The sequence below is a fragment of the Tachypleus tridentatus genome, chromosome 12 (genome assembly GCF_004210375.1).
Source record: "Tachypleus tridentatus isolate NWPU-2018 chromosome 12, ASM421037v1, whole genome shotgun sequence".
NCBI classification, from domain to species: Eukaryota; Metazoa; Arthropoda; class Merostomata; order Xiphosura; family Limulidae; genus Tachypleus; species Tachypleus tridentatus.
This window is the reverse complement of record NC_134836.1, coordinates 19,127,766-19,148,110: the sequence shown is the minus strand read 5'-3', so window position 1 is coordinate 19,148,110 and position 20,345 is coordinate 19,127,766. Positions and strand designations below refer to the sequence as shown.

The window sequence follows — 20,345 nt, the reverse complement described above, 5'->3', positions numbered from 1 at the left end:
TTCTAGATCAATGTTTAGACTGATTTGACATAAGTACTGATATTTTCTCACAAATTCGGGTGTAAGTAAAAACTAAGAAATTTATTCTACTTTAATGTGGAATTTTTGAGAATTTTTATTCAAGAGAGAAAAATATTTTCATCAGTGACCAAGATATAATATTTATGTTTAAAATGTTAATGTTAAACAGGAATGGATTCAAACACGATAACAAAAGGGAAACGATGCAAAATATCAGCATTTATTATTTCAACTTAGCGTGGCTTCAATGTTTTTGTATGAAAATATTTAAGGTAGTTTTAGATATTAAAAGTTTTAATACGGTGATTACATATCGTTTGTGTTTCCTGTAGATCCGCTTGACCTAAGTTTACCTGCCACATAGATTAATTTATTTAGTAGTTAAAAATAAGTCGGCGCCATTAGCTGGTGTGTTTATTTCTAGAGTGTTTAGAGGCGTGAAATGTTTTTTTTTTTCGTTTCGTTTCTGTTACATATAAAAACTTTCTTATCATTCATCAATTTTAACAGAACAAGAATCATTGATCCATTTCTAATTTAATCTGAGCTAACTGATCCAGGGGAAATTCTTGCAATTTTCTCTCACATGTTTCTTCAACGAATCAAATCCAATTTTCTTTTACATCCGGTCGAGCAGCCATTGTGAACAATTCTGCGGTTACGCCCTATGAACGTTGGCTACGCAGTTTCTTGATGTACCCTTTATCTGGAAACAATTCTTTCCAACGTACGCGGAGAAAGGAAATATGGAGACATTTTCTAATCCGAAACTCGACAACCTAATAGCTTGATTAAAAAGATCGACCTTTAAGATCTTCTTCTCTTGTCGATAAAGAAGGTCGTGAGTGATATTTTCCTAGGAGTACGAAACAGAAGAATTCTACAAAGCCTTTTTATCTTCTGTCATAGCCTACCAATCTTGCCACGATGAAAAGGAGCTACACACAGGTAAATTTCAAATAGAATCAATGGCAACTTAAAGAATATTGAATGTTTCCGAACATTAATTTTCAAGGTTTTCACGATTTTTAGAGAATATCCGAGTAATCTTTAATGAATAGTCGAGGATTGTTATGTTGTAAGAGGACATTCATACATAAAAAAACACGACTAATACACATATATATTTAATATTAAAAGAAAATCTACATTAAATCAGGCCTACCAGTATCGTATTGTCCAGGATACAAGCGTATTTGGTGCAGTAATACAGACGATCTCTTTGTAAAGCCTGCTCGTAGCGTATTATCTGAGGAAAAAGTGCAGCCGTATCGTGATAATACTAATGCAGTTTTTCTTCCCGTCTCTTTCATTTTTTGGGGGGAGGGGATATTTGGCGATAGGAGTAAAGTATGAGATATTTGAATTTACATATTATACAGTTAAATTTCATTATTATTATTATTATTAAGCTTACTGCCTTTGCAAATTATTTGTCCAAAATTTTAAAGTATAGTAAAGCGATTTTTTTCTCTAGCTTTGAACATTTGTAAACAACAACAAGATTCTAGTCTTCATTAGGTGTTTCGACTTCAATATTCTCTTGTGTTGCTGTCTTGACTTCAATGGTGACTTGATTCATCTCTGTAACACTGGGTGTAATACCTTCAGTCCCTTGATTGGATGATAATTCTTCTGAGATTTCTTTCACATTTGTTTGGTTAGTGAGTAGTATTTCTGACGGGCATTCGATCTGTGTGACTTCAAACAGGTAACCTGTCCGAGAGGTGGCGTAGTCACTTCGGAATCGACCCATCATTTCACTGTTTGGGAAGTCCATCTCAACTGAAATCGAAAGAAACATAAAAGTATCACCAAAGTGTTATACTCGTTATCTGAATATGCACCTTTGACTTCTTAAAAACTAAATTTTACATTTAACTGTAAAACGTTTTTTTATACGCATAAAAATATACTAATACATTTTATGATCTCAACTTATAACCTCAATTATGATTTTAATAATATGATTCTCCCCAATGGCTCAGCGGTGAGTATGAAGGCTTATAACTCCAAAAACTGGGTTTCGATACTGTGATGTGCACAGCACAAATAGCTCATTCTGTAGCTTTTTCCGTATTAAATGATACTCATAATATTTTTACGAGAAAATTGAACAGATATATGTATTATAAATACAAAATACATCGGCAGTTATGAAAATAAACAATTTATATTACACTTGGCTGAAAACAAAATAGAGGATTATAAAATAGCAAATTTTACTCATTTTTGTCAATTTCAAGATGTCGGTGTATTTACATTCATAACTGAGACTACTCTAAGCCTAACTGATGCCCTTTAGAAATACAATGTGAGCTTTTGTATCTCTAAAACTCCAGTCATTGCGTCACTGTTTTTGTGAGTATTTGTTTTGGAATATACCAGATATTTGTTAATTTGCAAAACATGAGAAAATCGTTTGACATAGTCTGTCACGTGACGCCAACGGAACAATAATACCCCTTTCATCTAATGAAATCACTGTACTATTATATTTTTGAAATGATTTACCAGTGAAAGTTTATTATTAATATTGTCACTGGTGTGAACAGACGTTTTGATTTAAGAGGTTGCAAAACAAACTGAAAAGGTGTAAACCAAATCGCAAGTTGAAATAAAATAAGCCATGAAAAATGATTCTATAACACCATTGTTTGTCTAAAACTGTTGAAATTTGTGACGGATTTATCGTTGTACATTGATTTTAGTGCCGACGTTTGTTTTTGTATACATTCTTTTTTGCGTGTGGCGTATATTCTTGACTGTGTATTGCACAAGTTCCACTTGTTCTTGAAATTTGTAGAACGTTCTTGAACGTAAGAATCAACAATGTAGTAGGTGTGTATGTAATACTAATGATTGACAGTTTTGTTCCAAGCGAACTTTGGCGAATGTTCTAGAGTCTTACGTCATTGATATATAAAAACCGACGCATCGAGAGAGAGGAAGAACATTATTGGTCAGCTACAGCCAGTGTGCTATAGGCCTAGGAAGCTATAATTGTGATTGGCACTTGTAAATCAGAAAACTACAGAATTTGACGAGGAACGTTTATAGATTTTGAACATTACAAATCGTTCAACATCAGTGAATTACTTCGGACGTTAGAATTTTTACGAGGGCTTTAAATATCATCGCCGGGAAAAGTCAGCATGTAAAGGTGTGAGGCCAATCAAGCTAGTGTGACAATATCAATTAATTTGCTCGTCGTGGAACTGGATCGTCGGTAAAATATTCAGTTCTAGATTGGAAATAAGAGTCAGTATTGTTTGTAAGTTTGTAAAACTTTTGCATATAAACCATCATATGTAATAACTATTAGTAATAACTGTTATTATAAATTGTATTGTTTTTATGTTTGTATATTAAAATATATTTGTGTCAAAAAAGAAAGTTGTATGTATCAATCTTGTTGGCAAATAATATAAATATAGTACATATTATTAACATTTAATTAACGACTAAGCTCAAATTAAATTCCAGTTATTGTAAATAGTAATACGTAACGCACGCAACATAGTAAAATAGAAACACACCCGAACTATATTTTAATACGTAACAAATTTCACTAAAAACGTTCCGACGCTTCAATCCTGACCATGAGAACATGTCTTACGTTTGAGATACTTTACGTTCACTTTGCCCTTTTATGCGCAGTTTGCAAACCATATTACTTTTTTCCAATGTTTTTTGTATCGAAATATCCAGCGAAACTACAAAAAGGCTGTCTGTGCATAGCCGTCCCTAATTCTGAACTGACACATTAATATGAAAGCATCTATTCTAGATGATGCTACCTACCATCAGTTTTTGGGCTACGTTTATTTGATAGAAGAGAAAGCATTAATTGTCACTCTTAAAGTGCATCCACGTCCCCAAAGTGCAGAGTACTATTTCTGACCACATGTTTTTAGCGTTTTCTGTGATGGAATATTAAAATTCTGAAACTTTAAATCTATAATACGTACGTGATTGAATATATATTTTTTTCATTCATCTGTATATTTGCACTAAAATGTAAAAGATAAAGCACCAGATTATCAATTTAAAACTGGTTTAAACGTACAATATCAAGGTTATGATTTTTATATGTTTAACTATGATTTGATAATCTGTAGAATATAGTGTTAAGTATAGACAGAATCTATAAATGTTTTTTTGGTAGAAAGCTATACAACTATTCTGTATTGCTTCATAGAATTAACGTGTTTCTTGTATACGAGGGCATGGCAAGTCCTGGTGGTTAGGGAATTACACTTTTAATCTGCGGATCCAGGGTTCGAATTCCTTGTCACACCGAATATATTCATCCTTTCGTCATAATGTGACAGTCGATTCCACTATTCATTGGTAAAGAACTAGTAGGTGCCGGTAGGTGGCGCTCACTAGCTGCCTTCTCTCTAATCTATCATTGACAAATTAGTGATCAGTAGAACCCTCGTGTAGTTTTGCGCGAAATTCGAAACAAATCAAACAAACAAACCTTTCTCGCGACACTACGTTTTCAAACATGAACGTACTTGTTGCAGCACACAAATGAGTCGTAGAATGTCCACTTTTTTATATTTGTTTTTCGAGAAAAAGCAGAAAACACAGTAAAATACATAGAATAACGCTTTTAATGTGATGAACAAGTGAATATTTAAGAGAATAACACTTTTAATGTGATGAACAAGTGAATATTTAAGAGAATAACACTTTTAATGTGATGAACAAGTGAATATTTAATAGAATAACACTTTTAATGTGATGTCTAATTGAATATTTAATAGTAAACTGTATGTGTAACGTTAGTTTAAATTTACAACAGTTTATAATTTTTAGTAGCTCCAGGTGTATCTTGCGACTAGAAAACTTTGTAAAAAATTGGAATATATACAGAATACATGGTTAAGCATCACAAATACATACCATAGTCTCTAGGCACAAAGCTGTTTAAAGTTCTCATAAATCTAACATTTCTAGAGTTTGTTCACTGAAGTAGAAAAAGCTTAAAAAACTCATAAATAACATGAATAATGATATTGAATAGATATCATCTCCAGCGGTATTGGTACTTTGATACTGTCAGAGGAGGATCTCAATGCCATCTCAGTAGTAATGCCGAAGAGATATAACCACAAGCGATAGACTCAAACCTGTTTCCAGTTTTAGATGGTTACCACTAGAGGAAAATCTCATTATAAGTACGGTGTTCAACTTGTTATAACCTGAAGCTATATCCGACTCAAACCTATTTCCAACTGTATATAGATATCACTACAGGAAGAACTCAGTATCACCGCTAGAATGATATCTAACAGTTATAGCCCCAAGCGGAATCAGGTTGGAATCTGGTTCTGAATGCAGTTAGACACCAATAGAGAGAGATATGTGTATCACTATACAACAATATTTCCTTGCGTTTTCCTTCCTTTGTCACAGCTCTGAAAGTTTTCGGTATCAAGATCTTACGCAGTGATTAATCATGAGGAATTTACCTTACCACAAAGTTTGGGAAAATTCGTAATCATTCAGCCTGATTCGAATACAAAATTAGCGAAGAACTTAGGTATATAAACTAGCAGATTTAAGGATATTTCATGCAACTCTATTAGTCAAGACATTTGATGTTGAACGACCAAATCAGAATTTTCTGTCCTGTATTATCTTGTTAGAATTTATCCACAAGTTTTTTTACGTCTGAGGACGATTGTTATCATTTGATGAGGGAACATGGGTAGGCATTAACCGACTGAATAATTTGTTTGTTTGTTTTGGAATTTCGCACAAACCTACTCGAGAGCTATCTGTGCTAGCCGTCCCTAATTTAGCAGTGTAAGACTAGAGGGAAGGCAGCTAGTCATCACCACCCGCTGCAAACTCTTGGGCTACTCTTTTACCAACGAATAGTGCGATTGATCGTAACATTATAACGCCCCCTCGGCTGGGAGGGCGAGCATGTTTGGCGCGACGGGGATGCGAACCCGCGACCCTCGGATTACGAGTCGCACGCCTTAACGCGCTTGGCCATGCCGGGCCCCGACTGGATAAAGGCGTGTTTTTAATTAGATTTGAAATTCTTTCCGATTGCCATTAACTTGCATAAAATTAAGTCAAGATACGAAAACAAAATATAGCACTTTTCTAAGTGTCCCCTGAAGAAAGAATGGGCAGATTACATCTCTCTCGAGAAATAAGTGAAAGCATAGAGAGAATAAACTAATTTAAGGCAATATTCTCATCACGTCATAAATTCAGTAAAATGTTATAAGATATGTACTCCAAAACAAAATTTAGTTCAGAATCACAACATTTTAAATTACATATTACGTACGTTATTTATACTTCTTGTGATTGTCTTACTGCTTATATGGTTGCATTATCCTTATTTCTGACATTCAACAAGACCTACTTTTGTTGAATATAGTAGCCATAGAACGATTTGGTATAGTGGAAACAGCAAAGTAGAAATGAAGAAAACAAGCAATATTTTAGAAACAGCTTCTCTTGTATGTAGCACCAGCCTATTGGGGGATTGTACAGTGATGAAAGATTCTTCATTGATAGAACATAAACGAAGCACATATTCCGTCATTTAACTTCCTGTAACCAGAACGTATTTGTTTGTTGATGAACAATAGATTTTATTTTACTTTAGTATTTGGTTCACGTTGTCCATGTACGTATGTATGAATGAGCAAGTAGATATGTGGAGGATGTCAAAAAAGCACTGAACATCACACTATAACAGAATTTTCGCCAGTTAGATGGAACGTAAGGTTAAATTTAACGAGCATATAGATAATGTTGGCGAAAAATAGAGCTGAAATCCTTTTAAAATTAGTATTTTATTTACACGTGGAAATCCGCTTAGTTTATTTGCCTTCTACGTTTTAACACCACCCATTACTCAGGAATTGTTAAACTTGTTCGCGGAGTATGAAAAATAGTTTTAGTAAAAACCTTGTTTTTAGCCGAGACAAATCGACTCGTAGAGTGGCTACGAATTCTTCTTTTGTTTCCAAGTGCAAATGTTTAACTCATAGGCCTGTCATCTTCAGATTTCATAGATTAATTTACTCCAATCCTGCCTAAAAGAATTCAAATTTGAGGTTATGCTGGTAGAGATCCTGATGAGTAATAAAACCAGGTGGGGTATAGGCGCTCCTTACAGTTGGTATTGCTGGTGCAATCATGTATATCTAATAAAAACAATGGAGGGGGAATCTCATAGACTAATTTACTGCCTAAAAGAATTTCAAGTGCCACAGCTATTAAGGATTCCCTCTTGTTCATAAACAGTTTTAATTGCGATACATATAATTCTCGTTGTTAGAGAATTATTACAGTTTTATAAATAAGTATCCGTTTTCTTTTAAAAAGATAGCTCTCTCTCTATATATATGTATTTTAATTGCTCTAACTTTGAACAACTTAGTCTTGCGCAACTTGTAAATGAATCACTTCTATTTTGAAATAGACGCAACCAAATAAATGCTTTCAGAGATAACACAAGTGCGCCATATATTAGCATATTACTCGAAAACTCATTTGATTATAAGATTACATTAAGTAAATAAATCCGCACTTTACTCACTCCAAACGTGTATACCACTGGGATAACCCTGTTTAAGGAACTAACGCTTCAGATAAAGCAGTTGAAGTAAATATATATCTGTATGGTACAGAGATCTGACGAGCTTAAGCACTCCTTATAGGCAATATAATAACTCATTTTCTCCAGGGTTTTACAACAGGACGAACATTCTCAAGTAGATTCACGTGGTTAGATAGAGAAGAATTTTCTGAAAGAGTCATGTGGGGTAAGACGCATGAGAATAAAGCTGTCACGCGTCTCCTTGGAATAGGCTTTTGATGACGTTTCTTATTTTATTTTTAAGTTATTATTTCGTGGAAAACTCGACCAAAACTAGATCTTGCAGAAAGGTATAAATGTCCAGATTACTGCTCGAGAAAGAATGTATTAAACTTCCAGAAAGTGTCTAAGTATATTTGTAAGAAACAGCTCATTGAAAAGATAGAAAAGTATGAGTCTACGCGCTAGATGTGACAATAAAGATAAATATCGACTTTAATAGACATGTGACAATAAACATCAGTTTTAATACAGAGATACAACGTGGTAACTCGGCAAGATAAAAAAGTTCACATTCTTACACCGCGGAGACCCTAGTGGCACAACGGCATGTCTGAGGACTCACACTGCTAGAAATTGAGTTTCGATATCCGTTGTGGGCGGGAAGAACAGGTGGTCTTTGCCTGGTATGGCCTAGTGATTAGGGTGCTTGATATGTAATCTGAGGGTCGCGAGTTCGAATCCCTATCCCAACAAACATACTCACCCTTTCAGCTATGGAGGCATTATAATGTAACGGTCAGTTTCACTATTCGTTGGTAAAAGAATAGCTCAAGAGTTGGTAGTGAGTGGTGATTACTAGCTACGTTTCTTCTAGTCTTTCACTGCTAAACTACTTCTTAAACTTTAGCGATAATAACGAAATAAATTACCATATACTTTCCAAGCTCGACAAAGACGTTACAGCGTTGAGTTTGTCATTGGAAATATTTTTATAAACTACGCGAAAACTGCTCTAATCGCTTTAAAATAATTATCTTTATTGATTTACGTTGTACTCATTAGTTGTACATGCATGTATGTATTTATCTACGGTAGGCGCTGGAGACGAGTAAGAAGCTATTTTCAACCCACTATTAAAACGGAGGCAGTCCCACGTTTTAACAATAACAATTTTTTTTAACGTTTGAAAAATGCTATAACTCTACGCATTTCTCTCATGGTAGTGATTACTGATAAGTTGTTACTACGCCAACGAGAAATTGATTTATCTCCAAAACCTGAAAAAAAAGCCAACAGGAGGCTAACAATCGACAGACAAGGGTAAAGTTTTTTTTGTTTCTAATTAAATCATTTAATACAAATGTTAATAACATTATATCGAAAGAAAACTTAAAATTGCAACATTTCAATTATAACTATTTTGGAGAAATATTGTGGTAATACATCGCACATAATGTTTTCAAAAGTTGCTCTCATGATTTTATTCATTTAATTTGTGTCTGAAATACGTAAACTAGTAACCCAATATTTTCATTTTTTTTTATTTGACTGTCCACCACTTTTCTATGTTTGTAGTCTTTCCGGCATCGCTATCATTTAATTCCATATTAAAATTACAAATAATGGTCCTCTTAGTTTTAAGTTATTTAAATTTTGAAATTTGTGTGCATTTTCAACTTGTGTCACTACAATGTATTATTTTCTTTTTGCCACGTAATATGAGCTAGAAATAAAAACGAGACGATATTCAATCATGACTTGAATTTATGTGGGGGTGTTATAATATAACAGCCAATCCCACTCTTCGTTGATAAAAATGTAGCTCAAGAGTTGACAATGGCTGGTGATAACTAGCTGACTTCCTTCTAGTCTTTCGATGTTAAATTATAAGCAGCTAGCGCAGATAGCCCTCGTGTAGCTTTGCGCTAAATGATATACGCCACAACTGTATTTTGAAACGCTAGTCTTCACAACAACTGAATCTGGAATTTAATAGCCAGTCTTTACAACCAATGAACCTGTAACTGACACGCCAGTCTTCAGAACAATTGAACTGAATCTGAAATGCCAGTCTTCACTTATACCGAAACCAGAACTAAGACACCAATCTTCACAACTGATGAACCTGGAACTGAAATTCCAGTCATCGCAAAAACTGAATCTTAAACTGAAACACCTATCTTCGCTATTACTGGCCACCCCCACTCCCCATTCCCAAGTGGCACAGCAGTGTATCTGTGAACTTACAATGCCAAAATCCGGGCTTAGATACCATTTGTATAGCTTTGTGCTTAATTACAAATAACTAACAACACTATCACTGAAACAAGAACTACGACGCCAGTCTTTATTGTTACTAAAACGATTTGAGCTTGTAGATATTTAGGTAAATGATACAAGGAATGGAGGTTCAAATGGAGTCCGTATAAATTCTATAGGGACAACTCACAGATACGACAGAAAGTGTTCGTATCCCTGCGTCCCGAGTAGTTCTTTGCTCATAACTTAAAAAGTATCACGAGTAGGCTAATAGACGTATGTTATATTATAAATATTATACTAACACACGTCTACATAAATTTTTATGTATATTAAATGACAAATAAACTGTTTATAAACAAATAACCAAAAATAGGAGTAGCAGAAAGTGTTCGTACATTGCAGAACATGTGAAAAAACTGATATTCCCGTAAAACGTTTGCTTAGTTTGGCGAATAGATTACATTATATCATTCCAGAACTAGACACTGGGTTCATAATTATTGGAATTTAGCCAGCAAAAAAATGTACTTCCGGCAATTTAGCGCCGTCTCCGTCATTATTTGCTTGGTCATCATGACGAACAGGAAACAACTGTCCAGTGATTTAAAAAACCGAATTATTGCAAAATACAAGCCTCGTGTGTCTCTTTCCGATATTGCTACATAACTTAATGTGCCGAAATCTAGTGTTCAAAGTAAAATTGCTAAGTTTAAGCTTACAAGATCAACTGATAACCTCCCTCGTTCCGGACGCCCCACGAACATTCCAGAGAGAACCAAGAGGAAGGTTCTCAGAGAAGTTAGTAGGAACCATCGTTTAACACGTAATGACATACAGAAACTGGTAAGGGAAACTGGGGTTGAAGTAAACACCTCTACAGTTCTGAGTTCAAAGCATGCTGTCCTCGTAGAACTCTATATTTAAAGCCTGTTCATTTAGAAGCACGATTGAGGTATGCAAGAAAGCATGTAGATAAACCCTTTACCTATTGGAAGAGTATTCTTTGGTCAGACGAGACTAAAATCGAGGTTTTCGGCCACAATGATGTTCGCAATATTTTCCGTCAGAAGGGGGGAACGAAATCTTCTAAAGAACACCGTCCCTACAGTTAAACACGGAGGTGCCTCGATCATGCTATGGGGTTCCGTCAGCTCTTCTGGTGTAGGCAGCCTTCACCGCGTCAACGGAATCATGAAAAAAGAAGAGTACGTTGATATATTAGGCACTTATATCAAGAATGATACTCGGAACTTGCGGCTTGGGCGTCGTTGGATCTTCCAGCACGACAATGACCCTAAGCACACATCGAAATATGTGCAATCCTGGTTGCAGAGGAACCATATAAGCGTTCTGGAGTGGCCATCGCGGTCACCTGATCTCAACCCAATTGAAAACGTTTGGCATGAGTTGAAGACCAGGGCTCGTCAGCGTCATCCGAAAAACTTGTAAGAGTTGGAGGCCTTCTGTAAAGAAGAATGGAAGAAAATACCAGTCGAGTACTGTCAAACGATCATGGAGGGCTATGAGGAGAGATTGCGCTAAGTAATTCACCTGAAAGGCTACACCACTGACCAATAAAGTAGACGCACGAACATTTTCTGTCCCTCCTATGTTTGGTTATTTGTTTATAAACAGTTTATTTGTTGTTCAATTTACATAAACATTTATGTAGATGTGTGTTAGTACAATATTTATAATATACTGTACTTTCATTATCCTAATTGTGATACGATGCAGGAGTACGAACACTTTCTGTCGTAACTGTATCTATAGCTAAAGCTTATGTAATAATACGATGAGGTTTTTAGTTTTGTACTGAAAATCTTTTCTACCTAAAACAGGAAGTAATATCCAGACGAGAATTTTTGTCATTTATGTTTGAAAAAAACAAACAAACCAAGCAGTTGTCACGGAAATGGCTAATTTTTACACTCATGGCCTAATTAACTGAATCCCTAACTTCCATCACATCCAAATGTCGATTACTTTGCGAGTTATAGGCGAGACAGACAAATATTTTATGGTGATGTGAATAAAAGATCGATTGGAAAAATATTGATTTATCCAAATAATATGTAATATATAAATGTAAATAACATATTAAAAATAAGGCCTATTTAGCCAATCATTTCTACGAACACTTGCTGGAACTTTTACGAACCGTTTGCAAAAAGTTTAATTTGTTATTTGAAAAATATGTCTATGTACATGAGTGTCAGAAAATAGGGTTTAAAATAAAATTATGATGTAACTAATTTTTTTTTCAAATTTGCCTTTAATGCTCATATGAAATAAGAAAAAAGACCAGAAGGTATTATCTTAGCAATGTGGAGATATATTAATAATTGAGTCATTTTTGAATTTACGCGGACACAATTACTAACAGTTTAACATATTACCCGTTATAAAGTAATACAGCTTAAGGAAAAACTAAAAGGCATTCAGCTTTGCAAGTGTTCGTGAGATCAGCGTTTCCATTTGTAGCATTAGTTGCATTTCTATTATACTTTGCTTCTTTCACAATTATAAAAGTGAACTTAGGAGATTTCTTCGTTTGATTTCTTCTACTATTGGGCACGAAGCCGTAATGAAGACCATTGTGAAGTCGTCCTTGAGATGGAAATAAAAGGACTGGTCACTCCAGAAAGTTCCAGAACGATTGCTAAACTTTCACTGGGCCAATCAAGAACACACCCAGCATCGTCGTTATGGGATTATCAGATGTGTCTGAGGATGATTTACTGGCGACAAAACGAACAAGAGGAATGAAAAAGCGCTCCAAGAAAATATGAGGGATGAAGCGGGGCTAGAGTAAAGTATTCAAAGCTAAGTGCTTTAGGTCTCACTTTTCTTTTTTGCTTCGCCTTTTCGTCATAATACTTATCTTTTACTTTGAGTGTGCAGAGTGTCGATAATTTCTAAGCGACACCTGCGACAATTTGTTGGAATTTTATACATCAGTAATACTTCAGCTCTTGGTTTTATGATATCCTATTAGTAAAAGATTGTAATGAATTTCGCGCAAAGTTACACGAGAGATATCTGCTCTAATCGTCCCTAATCTAGCAGTGTAACAGGGAAGACAGCTAGGCATCACCACCCTCTACTACTCTTGTTACCAACGAGTAGTGGGGCTGACCTACTTTATAACGCCCCTGCAGCTGAAGGAGCGATCATGTTTGGTAGGACAGGAACTCGCCCCTGCCCCAACAAAATCAGAAAGAAAACTCTGTGGATCAAAAGTCGAGATAATTGGTGGCTGTTATTTGAACTACTTATGGTATTGAACTAATATCTGAATTCTGTATGTTGCTAAGTTAGTATATGTTTTTTTCTCGCATTAAATTAGTATTTAACTAATTTCTGGTGTTAAGTTATTATTTCGATTACTTCTAGTACGAATATCATATTTATATTATTTATGATATTAAATAAGTGAACAGAAATAAGATAGTTACAAACTTTTAGCTTATTGTGCTTCATAACGTATTCGCAGTTTTCTGCAATTCAAATTATTTTGTGTTGCTATAAGTTATAAGATCATTTTAGTAACCCAGCGTGAAGTTTTAAATAATGATAATATATTTTCAATGAGTGACACTATCTTCTTGACAATTTAGATGCTTCCACCGGTCTGTTTTACTCTCACTGGAATACATATCAATTTCATCTAAAATGAGTGTTATAAACTCCTTGGAAAACGATTCAGAAAACGCATTAAATTTAAAAGCTTGGAGCTCTGGCATTCGTCATCATCTAGAAGAAATAAACATTTTAATATCCATTTTGAATGGTTAAAAATGTATTATTATGCCTAGAAATAAACTAGATATGGAATAAATACAACAACCAAACTGAGAGTTACTTTTCCAAGTCATGTGGTGGATCAGAGATGAATGTGAGGACTTAAAAGGCTTAAATTTGAGGTTCGATTTTCTAAGATGGACAAAGTACAGATAACTCTCTATATAGGTTTTGTTTGTTTTACTGTTTTTGCGCAAAGATACACAAAGTCTATATATATTTATTTTTCTAGCTACATTCTTTTTTTGAATGAGTAAACGGCAAAGGTGGACTATAAAAAAAATGAGTTTATTCTTTCATGAATAATTCACACGTAACACTGTAGATCATTCAAAAGTTCTCACTGGGCAACGACATTCTGTTTTGTATATCACAGCAAAAGAGTTTTTCTTTTGCGTTTGAAAGTTCAGGAAATTGAATTCATGGGAATATTTCTTACTTCTCTTCTGGTAGTAGAAGAAACAGGATGTTTTCAAATAAAAAATTCGTAGAAAGAAAGCAAATGTGATAATATCAGTGTTGTGTATAAAATATTACGTATATATACGCACATATAAAACACAAACATGCCCCTAAGTAATATGCTTGTATAAGTAAAAAAAAAAGAGAGACAGAATAAAAACTAAGAATTATTTTCCATTTTTCTTTTCAACCTCACGCCCTGCTAACACTTAGAATTTTAACTGAATGTTTTCCTTACGAGTTATTTTTATATGATTACCAGCAACCTACTTTGTAGAAGTGAAGGCGATATAAAAAACTTTCTTTATGAAAGTTGCACACTTTCACATTTATCTGCTGTCACACGCTTTTCTTTTTATTTCCCCGTTTTGTTATTTGTCGTAAAATTAACTCGGAATTTAGGAAAGTGAAAATTAATTTCAGCCACAGTTGAAAATTAAATCTGAAACTCTATGATCAGTGGTTAAAATTGTTTATTCTTGTAAAAAAAAAAAGAGCAATTTTGTATATGGCGATTAATAAATTCTGCTTACCTCATTTCTAATCATTATCCTCATGCTCCCAAAATGCCAACTTAAGGTTTTTTAAGGTTCTGTTTAGAACTTATTATGCCTTATTCAGAGTAGCAGAAAGAAAATAAACGAAACGTGTAATTTTGAAGGGATAACTTTAAATATTGCTGTTCGTCAGAGAAGGGAAGAAAACAATCACCAGTCTGACTTGACAGAAAAATGCTAGTCTTAATCAATACGTAGAGAAAATATCCCCCTATGATTTTTATGAAACCCTCAATGTAATCCTCACGTTAATAATGCAATACAAATCAGTGGCACGAAACCTAAAATAGATTTACTGACACATGATTTTTTTCCCTGTTGTACAGCAAAATATCATAACATATGTTTGTGTAGTTGTGTTTATGTACCGCACTAAGTTAGGTTGAAAACATGAGCCAACTCAACAGTATTCAGCTAATTTGAATGAAAATCAAAACATAAAACACACCTTTTTGATTCATCGTTCAAGAGCATATAAAACTTTTCATTATTAGTCTAATTTTTTTGTTTTTTGCGCCTAGCTACACGAAAGGGCTATCTGCGCTAACCATCCTTAATTTAGCAGCGTGAGACTAGAGGGAAGGCAGCTAGTCCTCACCATCCACCGCCAACTCTTGGGCTACTCTTTTACCAACGAATAGTGGGATTGATCCTACATTATAACGCCTACGCGACTGAAAGGGCGAGCATGTTTGGTGAGACGGGGATTCGAACCCGCGACTCTCAGATTACGAGTCGAGCGACCTAACCACCTAACCATGGCGGGCCTTGTTAGTGTAAGTTCAAGTGTGAATTAATCACGGAGCTTTTCAAAGTTATGCCATTCGATTCAACAAATCTACACCTTAACTATTTATGTTTGTAAACAGTTTAAAAATAATCTACTCTATAACTTATCATGTCGTGATGTTGGTTCATTACAGAGATGTCACTTTGGTTTTAGCTATGTATGCATATATTACGTGGATGTTGGTTCTGTATGAATAATTATATGTAATTATAGTTTAGTACGTAGACAATACCAAACGTGGATTCAGTATGCACAGTGTGTAAGTGTTTGTTCAGTATCCATATAATATTGATTCAATATCGAGATACTACTCGTTGTTCGTTAGGTATACAGATATGAAATAAGTGTTAGTTCATTATACAGATGCTACTTAGATGATGTTATTTATCGTTGTTTCAATATGGAGGAACTAGTTATTTACTCAATATGGATATCATGTTTAATGTTGTTTCAATACAGAAATACTATTTAGTGTTGTTTGAATAAGGAGATACCACGTAGTGTTGTTTCAATACGGAGATACTATTTAGTGTTGTTTCAATATACAGTTACTTTACAACACTTCTCACTTGTTTTATGAAGCACAAGCTAAAGATGACACTAGGGAATGAGTAAACATCTCTGAAAATACTCCACAAAACGTCTGATAGAAAAACTTGAGTACTTAAAAAATACAAATATCATAGTTGCATAAGGTCATATTTGATATTGTGTTACAAATGTGTACTTATAAAGGCTGATTTGATTCCAATGATAACATATCTAAAAGTCTGAAGAAAAGTAGTGAGTGACATTATACTAAACTAGAAAAGAACAGGGGCTTTAAATAAGGTAATTTTATTGTTGCTTTTATATTTGTATCAAACTCTATAACGGTAAATAAATTTAGAGGTGCAAAGCCTAATAAAAAGTTTCTATAACGTAGAATAATTATAAAATTATTTTTACAGAGCGAATTAGATGTTTGAAAGGCATAAATTTGCCCAAAGGTTTATATATGCTAAATGAGACAGATATGTGAAATTATGATACTGTGCTACGTAAAACATGTATAAAACACGTGTTAGATTGAAAAATATATTACGAAATGTTGTCCTTACACACATAGTTTTAAAAAGAATGTAAATTAAGCCTGTACTATTATCCAACTGAGTTAAAAAACCAACACATTATAGGTTCTGAAGGGGCAATGGATGTAACCGTGCTCATAATGAACACATTACAAGCTGATGTATGCATATTGTTTATACCTTAGTCGTGGGCACCACTCAGTTTTCCAGGACAGATAATGTTTCTTAGCAATGAAGCAGAACTTTTCATCTTGGGCAGAAAATGAGATAAAGGACTTTTCATTTGATCACTCACTCTCGTTCCATTTTAACACAGATGAGCAACAGAACAAAAAATAGTTGATATTGATTCAATCAAGTATTCTTATGATGATGTTTCATCTATCACATCAGGCAACGAATTTTATGACCCTAAATATTGTCGAGGCATTCCAAAGTTCATGTTATTGCGTTATTTTTTTTTTATATACAATGTTTTTTCCCCTTAAATAACGGGTCTTAACTGTTATTTAAAATGACTTAAGAGGATCATACATTTCGAACATTATCAAGCTTTGTCTATTTCACAATTCAGTTTTTTATTTTACGGTAACTGACTGAACAGTAAACGCAGAAGAGCTATCATTCACATCGTACATGATATCTCCAAACCAAACGGTGGTACTGTTTCCTGAGACAATACATAATTTGTGTTAACGTGCCAATTAAACGCTGTTCACTAAACAAGTTCAAATGTCTTCCGAACGTGGAGTTTTAAAGTATTATAATACCAATTAAAGGTGCGGATTTAAGAGACAGTAATCAGTAAAATAAATGTCAGTTTTCGTGATTCCATTAACTACGAATGAGCTTCGCTTTCCGTGGTAGCGAAGCATTTATCTCCACTCAAAAGCGAGAAAAAACCCAATTTAAGAGGATGGACCTCCATAGACTTTGGAATCAAAAGCAGAAAGTGAACCTATTTAGTTACAAAATAAAATAGAACGCTTTCTTTCGATGAAGTCGAAGAAACTGCTTGAATAAAAAACAAAATTCCTCAAAATCTAATATTTTTTTCTTCGAAAAACTGAGTCACTGTTAATGTTTTAATTAATTTCATTCCATGGATAACAATAAAATATTTTCACTCACTGATGGTCGAGCTAACAGCATATACTTATTTTCTTTAAAGTACTTTCATAGTGTTAGGCAATGTATATATAAGTGAAAGAAAGAGAAACTATATCTAGTATATAAGAATTGCGTTGACACAGCTTATTATAAGAAACAATTGTGTACGGTGACACCACAGTTAAGCCTTGTTAGTATTAAAAATAACATACCATCAACTCATAGTAAAGGGAAGCCAGGCATGCCCTAGACAGTGAATCCAAGAGGTCGTGATTAGCATCCCTTTGTCGCAAAAAAAAAAAAAAAACACCAAAAAATGAGTTCTTCATTTTGGATTTGTGGATACGTTATAAAAGTGGCGGTCAAATCTTGCTGTTCAATGAGAGAAAAGTATCCCAAAACTTGGAGGGAGGTGATATTAACTAAATACATTCTTTATAGTCTATGATTTTGATATAAAGGTCGGCTATGAGCATATAGCCCTTTGTTTAACTACATGGAAAAATTCCAATTAGAATTCAACTTTTTTACTGTATTATTATCCATAGCCTATAAATAAAACAAACAACTTAGCTCACCAAAGGCTAACTAGATTAGGCTAGTGAAAATGACACAAATTACAGAACGTGTTTATGTACACTGGGACTACAATGTAGTTCAGGAAAATAAAGAAACACGTGTCTACTTAAGTCAACGAGTAAAAATGGTAGGGTCCAGTCAGTTTAGGATAATTATTAGAATACGTTGAATGAGGCATGGTGATACCACATTTCTCTGTCACGGTACAATAAGTAGGTAAACATTGTAAGTCGATTTAGAATAAAACAAGAAACGATAGGAACTCACTGATTTCACACCAAAAATCTTGGGATGATATTGATAGTTGGATTAGTTTGTTTTGTTTAGAATTTCACGCAAAGCTACATCAGGGCTACCTGCGCAAGCCGTCCGAAATATAACAGTGTGAGAGGGAAGGCAGCTATTCATCACTACCCACCGCCAACCTTTGAGCTACTCTTTTACCAACGAATAGTGGGATTAAACGTCGCATTATAACACCCTCACGGCTAAAAGGACGAGCATGTTTGGTGTGACGGAAATTCGAATCCGCTACTCCTCGAATTACGAGTCGAACGCCTTAACTCACCTGGCCATGCCAGGTCAATTATAGAAGTAACGTAATGCTTTGGAAGAACACGGAACCTACTGGTTCATCTTGACTGACCCATCCTGTAAACTAAATTAATTATAAACTCTTAAAGCCTGTCCTTCTTATTCGTGTACTTATCAAGATTTTTCTTAAACTCACTTAAATTTATTGCCTCTACAACATCCAAAGACGACTCGTTTCAAAGACCAACAACTCAGAAAAATTAAACTGTCTTAGCTGAAGATAACTCCTGCCCTTTCAAAATTTATATTTGTCTCTTTTAGCTTTACTTTTCTCACTGTTAAATATGAAGAAGATAAATAAGGCATCAACACTCTTGATTTCCTTTACATTCTTAAACACCTCAATCAGATCCCTTAACTTTTCTTTTTTCAAAGGAAAACAATCTGAGAGATTGCAGCCTCTCCTCGTATGGCAACCTTTCTATCCCAGACATCATTATTGTAACCCTTCTCTGAGCCCCTTCCAACAGTTCAATGTCTTTCCATGGGTAAGGAACCCACGATTGAACACAATCTACCAAATGTGGTCTAACCAGTAACATGTACAATGAAATTATAACGTCTTTAGATTAGCATTCAGTATTTCTGTAGCAACAACCTAAAATCCTATATTCCCTACCACAGCATATTGATTGGATATGCTGACTTATCAATTATTACACCAAGATCCTTTTTCCTCATAACATAATTAAGGTTATTGCCATCTAAATTATACTTGTAATTCAAATTATGTTAACCCGCATGCATTATCTTGCATTTATTATAATTAAAACCTATCTGCCATTTATTTGCCCAACTTGCTAAATGATCTATAACCTTCTGTAAATTAGCAGCATCCTCTTCAAAGCTAACAACATCCAAGACCTTAATATTATCTTCGAATTTAAATAACTTATTGAGTATTATTTCATTGATGTCATTGATGTAAATCAAACGGAGGAAAGGTCCTAAGATTGAGCACTGAAATACTTCACTTATGACACTAATCCAGTTTGAGTGAACTCCATTTGTAATAACTCTCTTGTTTTGTCCATCAAGCCACAGAGGAATCCAATTTGATAACTTATCCCCCACACCTATAGAAATAATTTTTTACAATTACTAGTTGAGTGCCTTAACCACGTGACCATGCTGGGCCTAAGTCGGATTATAACATAACTAGGAATTTATATGAATTCACTGATTTTACATCAAAGCCTTGAAAATGGAAACAAAAAATCTGTATCAACTGACTGTTTTCTCACCACTGAGACATTAATGAAAACCTGCAAATCATTGAATGCCATGTAGAGAAGTTCACTAATCTACCATCACTACAATTGCATTTAATCTGTGGATGGGAAAAGTCAATCATATACGTGATCGTCTTATCACTAATCACAGCATTAAGGATATTTACATGTAAGATATTTTAGTTACTTTACGTTGCTCTATTGATCTCTTCCTTTCAAGTGTCACATTAATAAAGCAATTCAATTCCACTTTACTACAGGAGATTTCTATCTATTTCC

The 20,345-nt window shown here is 34.3% G+C and overlaps 1 protein-coding gene and 1 long non-coding RNA gene across 2 annotated transcripts in view; one reads left to right on the top strand and one right to left on the bottom strand.

Annotated features, from left to right (window-relative positions):
• Positions 1-849: 849 nt before the first annotated feature.
• LOC143235071 (uncharacterized) overlaps positions 850-20,345 on the top strand; it is a 110,080-nt gene continuing 90,584 nt past the window's right edge. The window contains exon 1 of the long non-coding RNA XR_013018912.1: positions 850-969. This is a non-coding gene — a long non-coding RNA (uncharacterized LOC143235071). The remainder of the gene's footprint in view (positions 970-20,345) is intronic.
• Positions 1,133-20,345, bottom strand: part of LOC143235069 (embryonic protein UVS.2-like) — a 45,034-nt gene continuing 25,821 nt past the window's right edge. Inside the window, exon 3 of the mRNA XM_076472844.1 lies at positions 1,133-1,806. Coding sequence (XP_076328959.1) covers positions 1,529-1,806 — 278 coding nt within the window. The 3' untranslated portion in view covers positions 1,133-1,528. The remainder of the gene's footprint in view (positions 1,807-20,345) is intronic.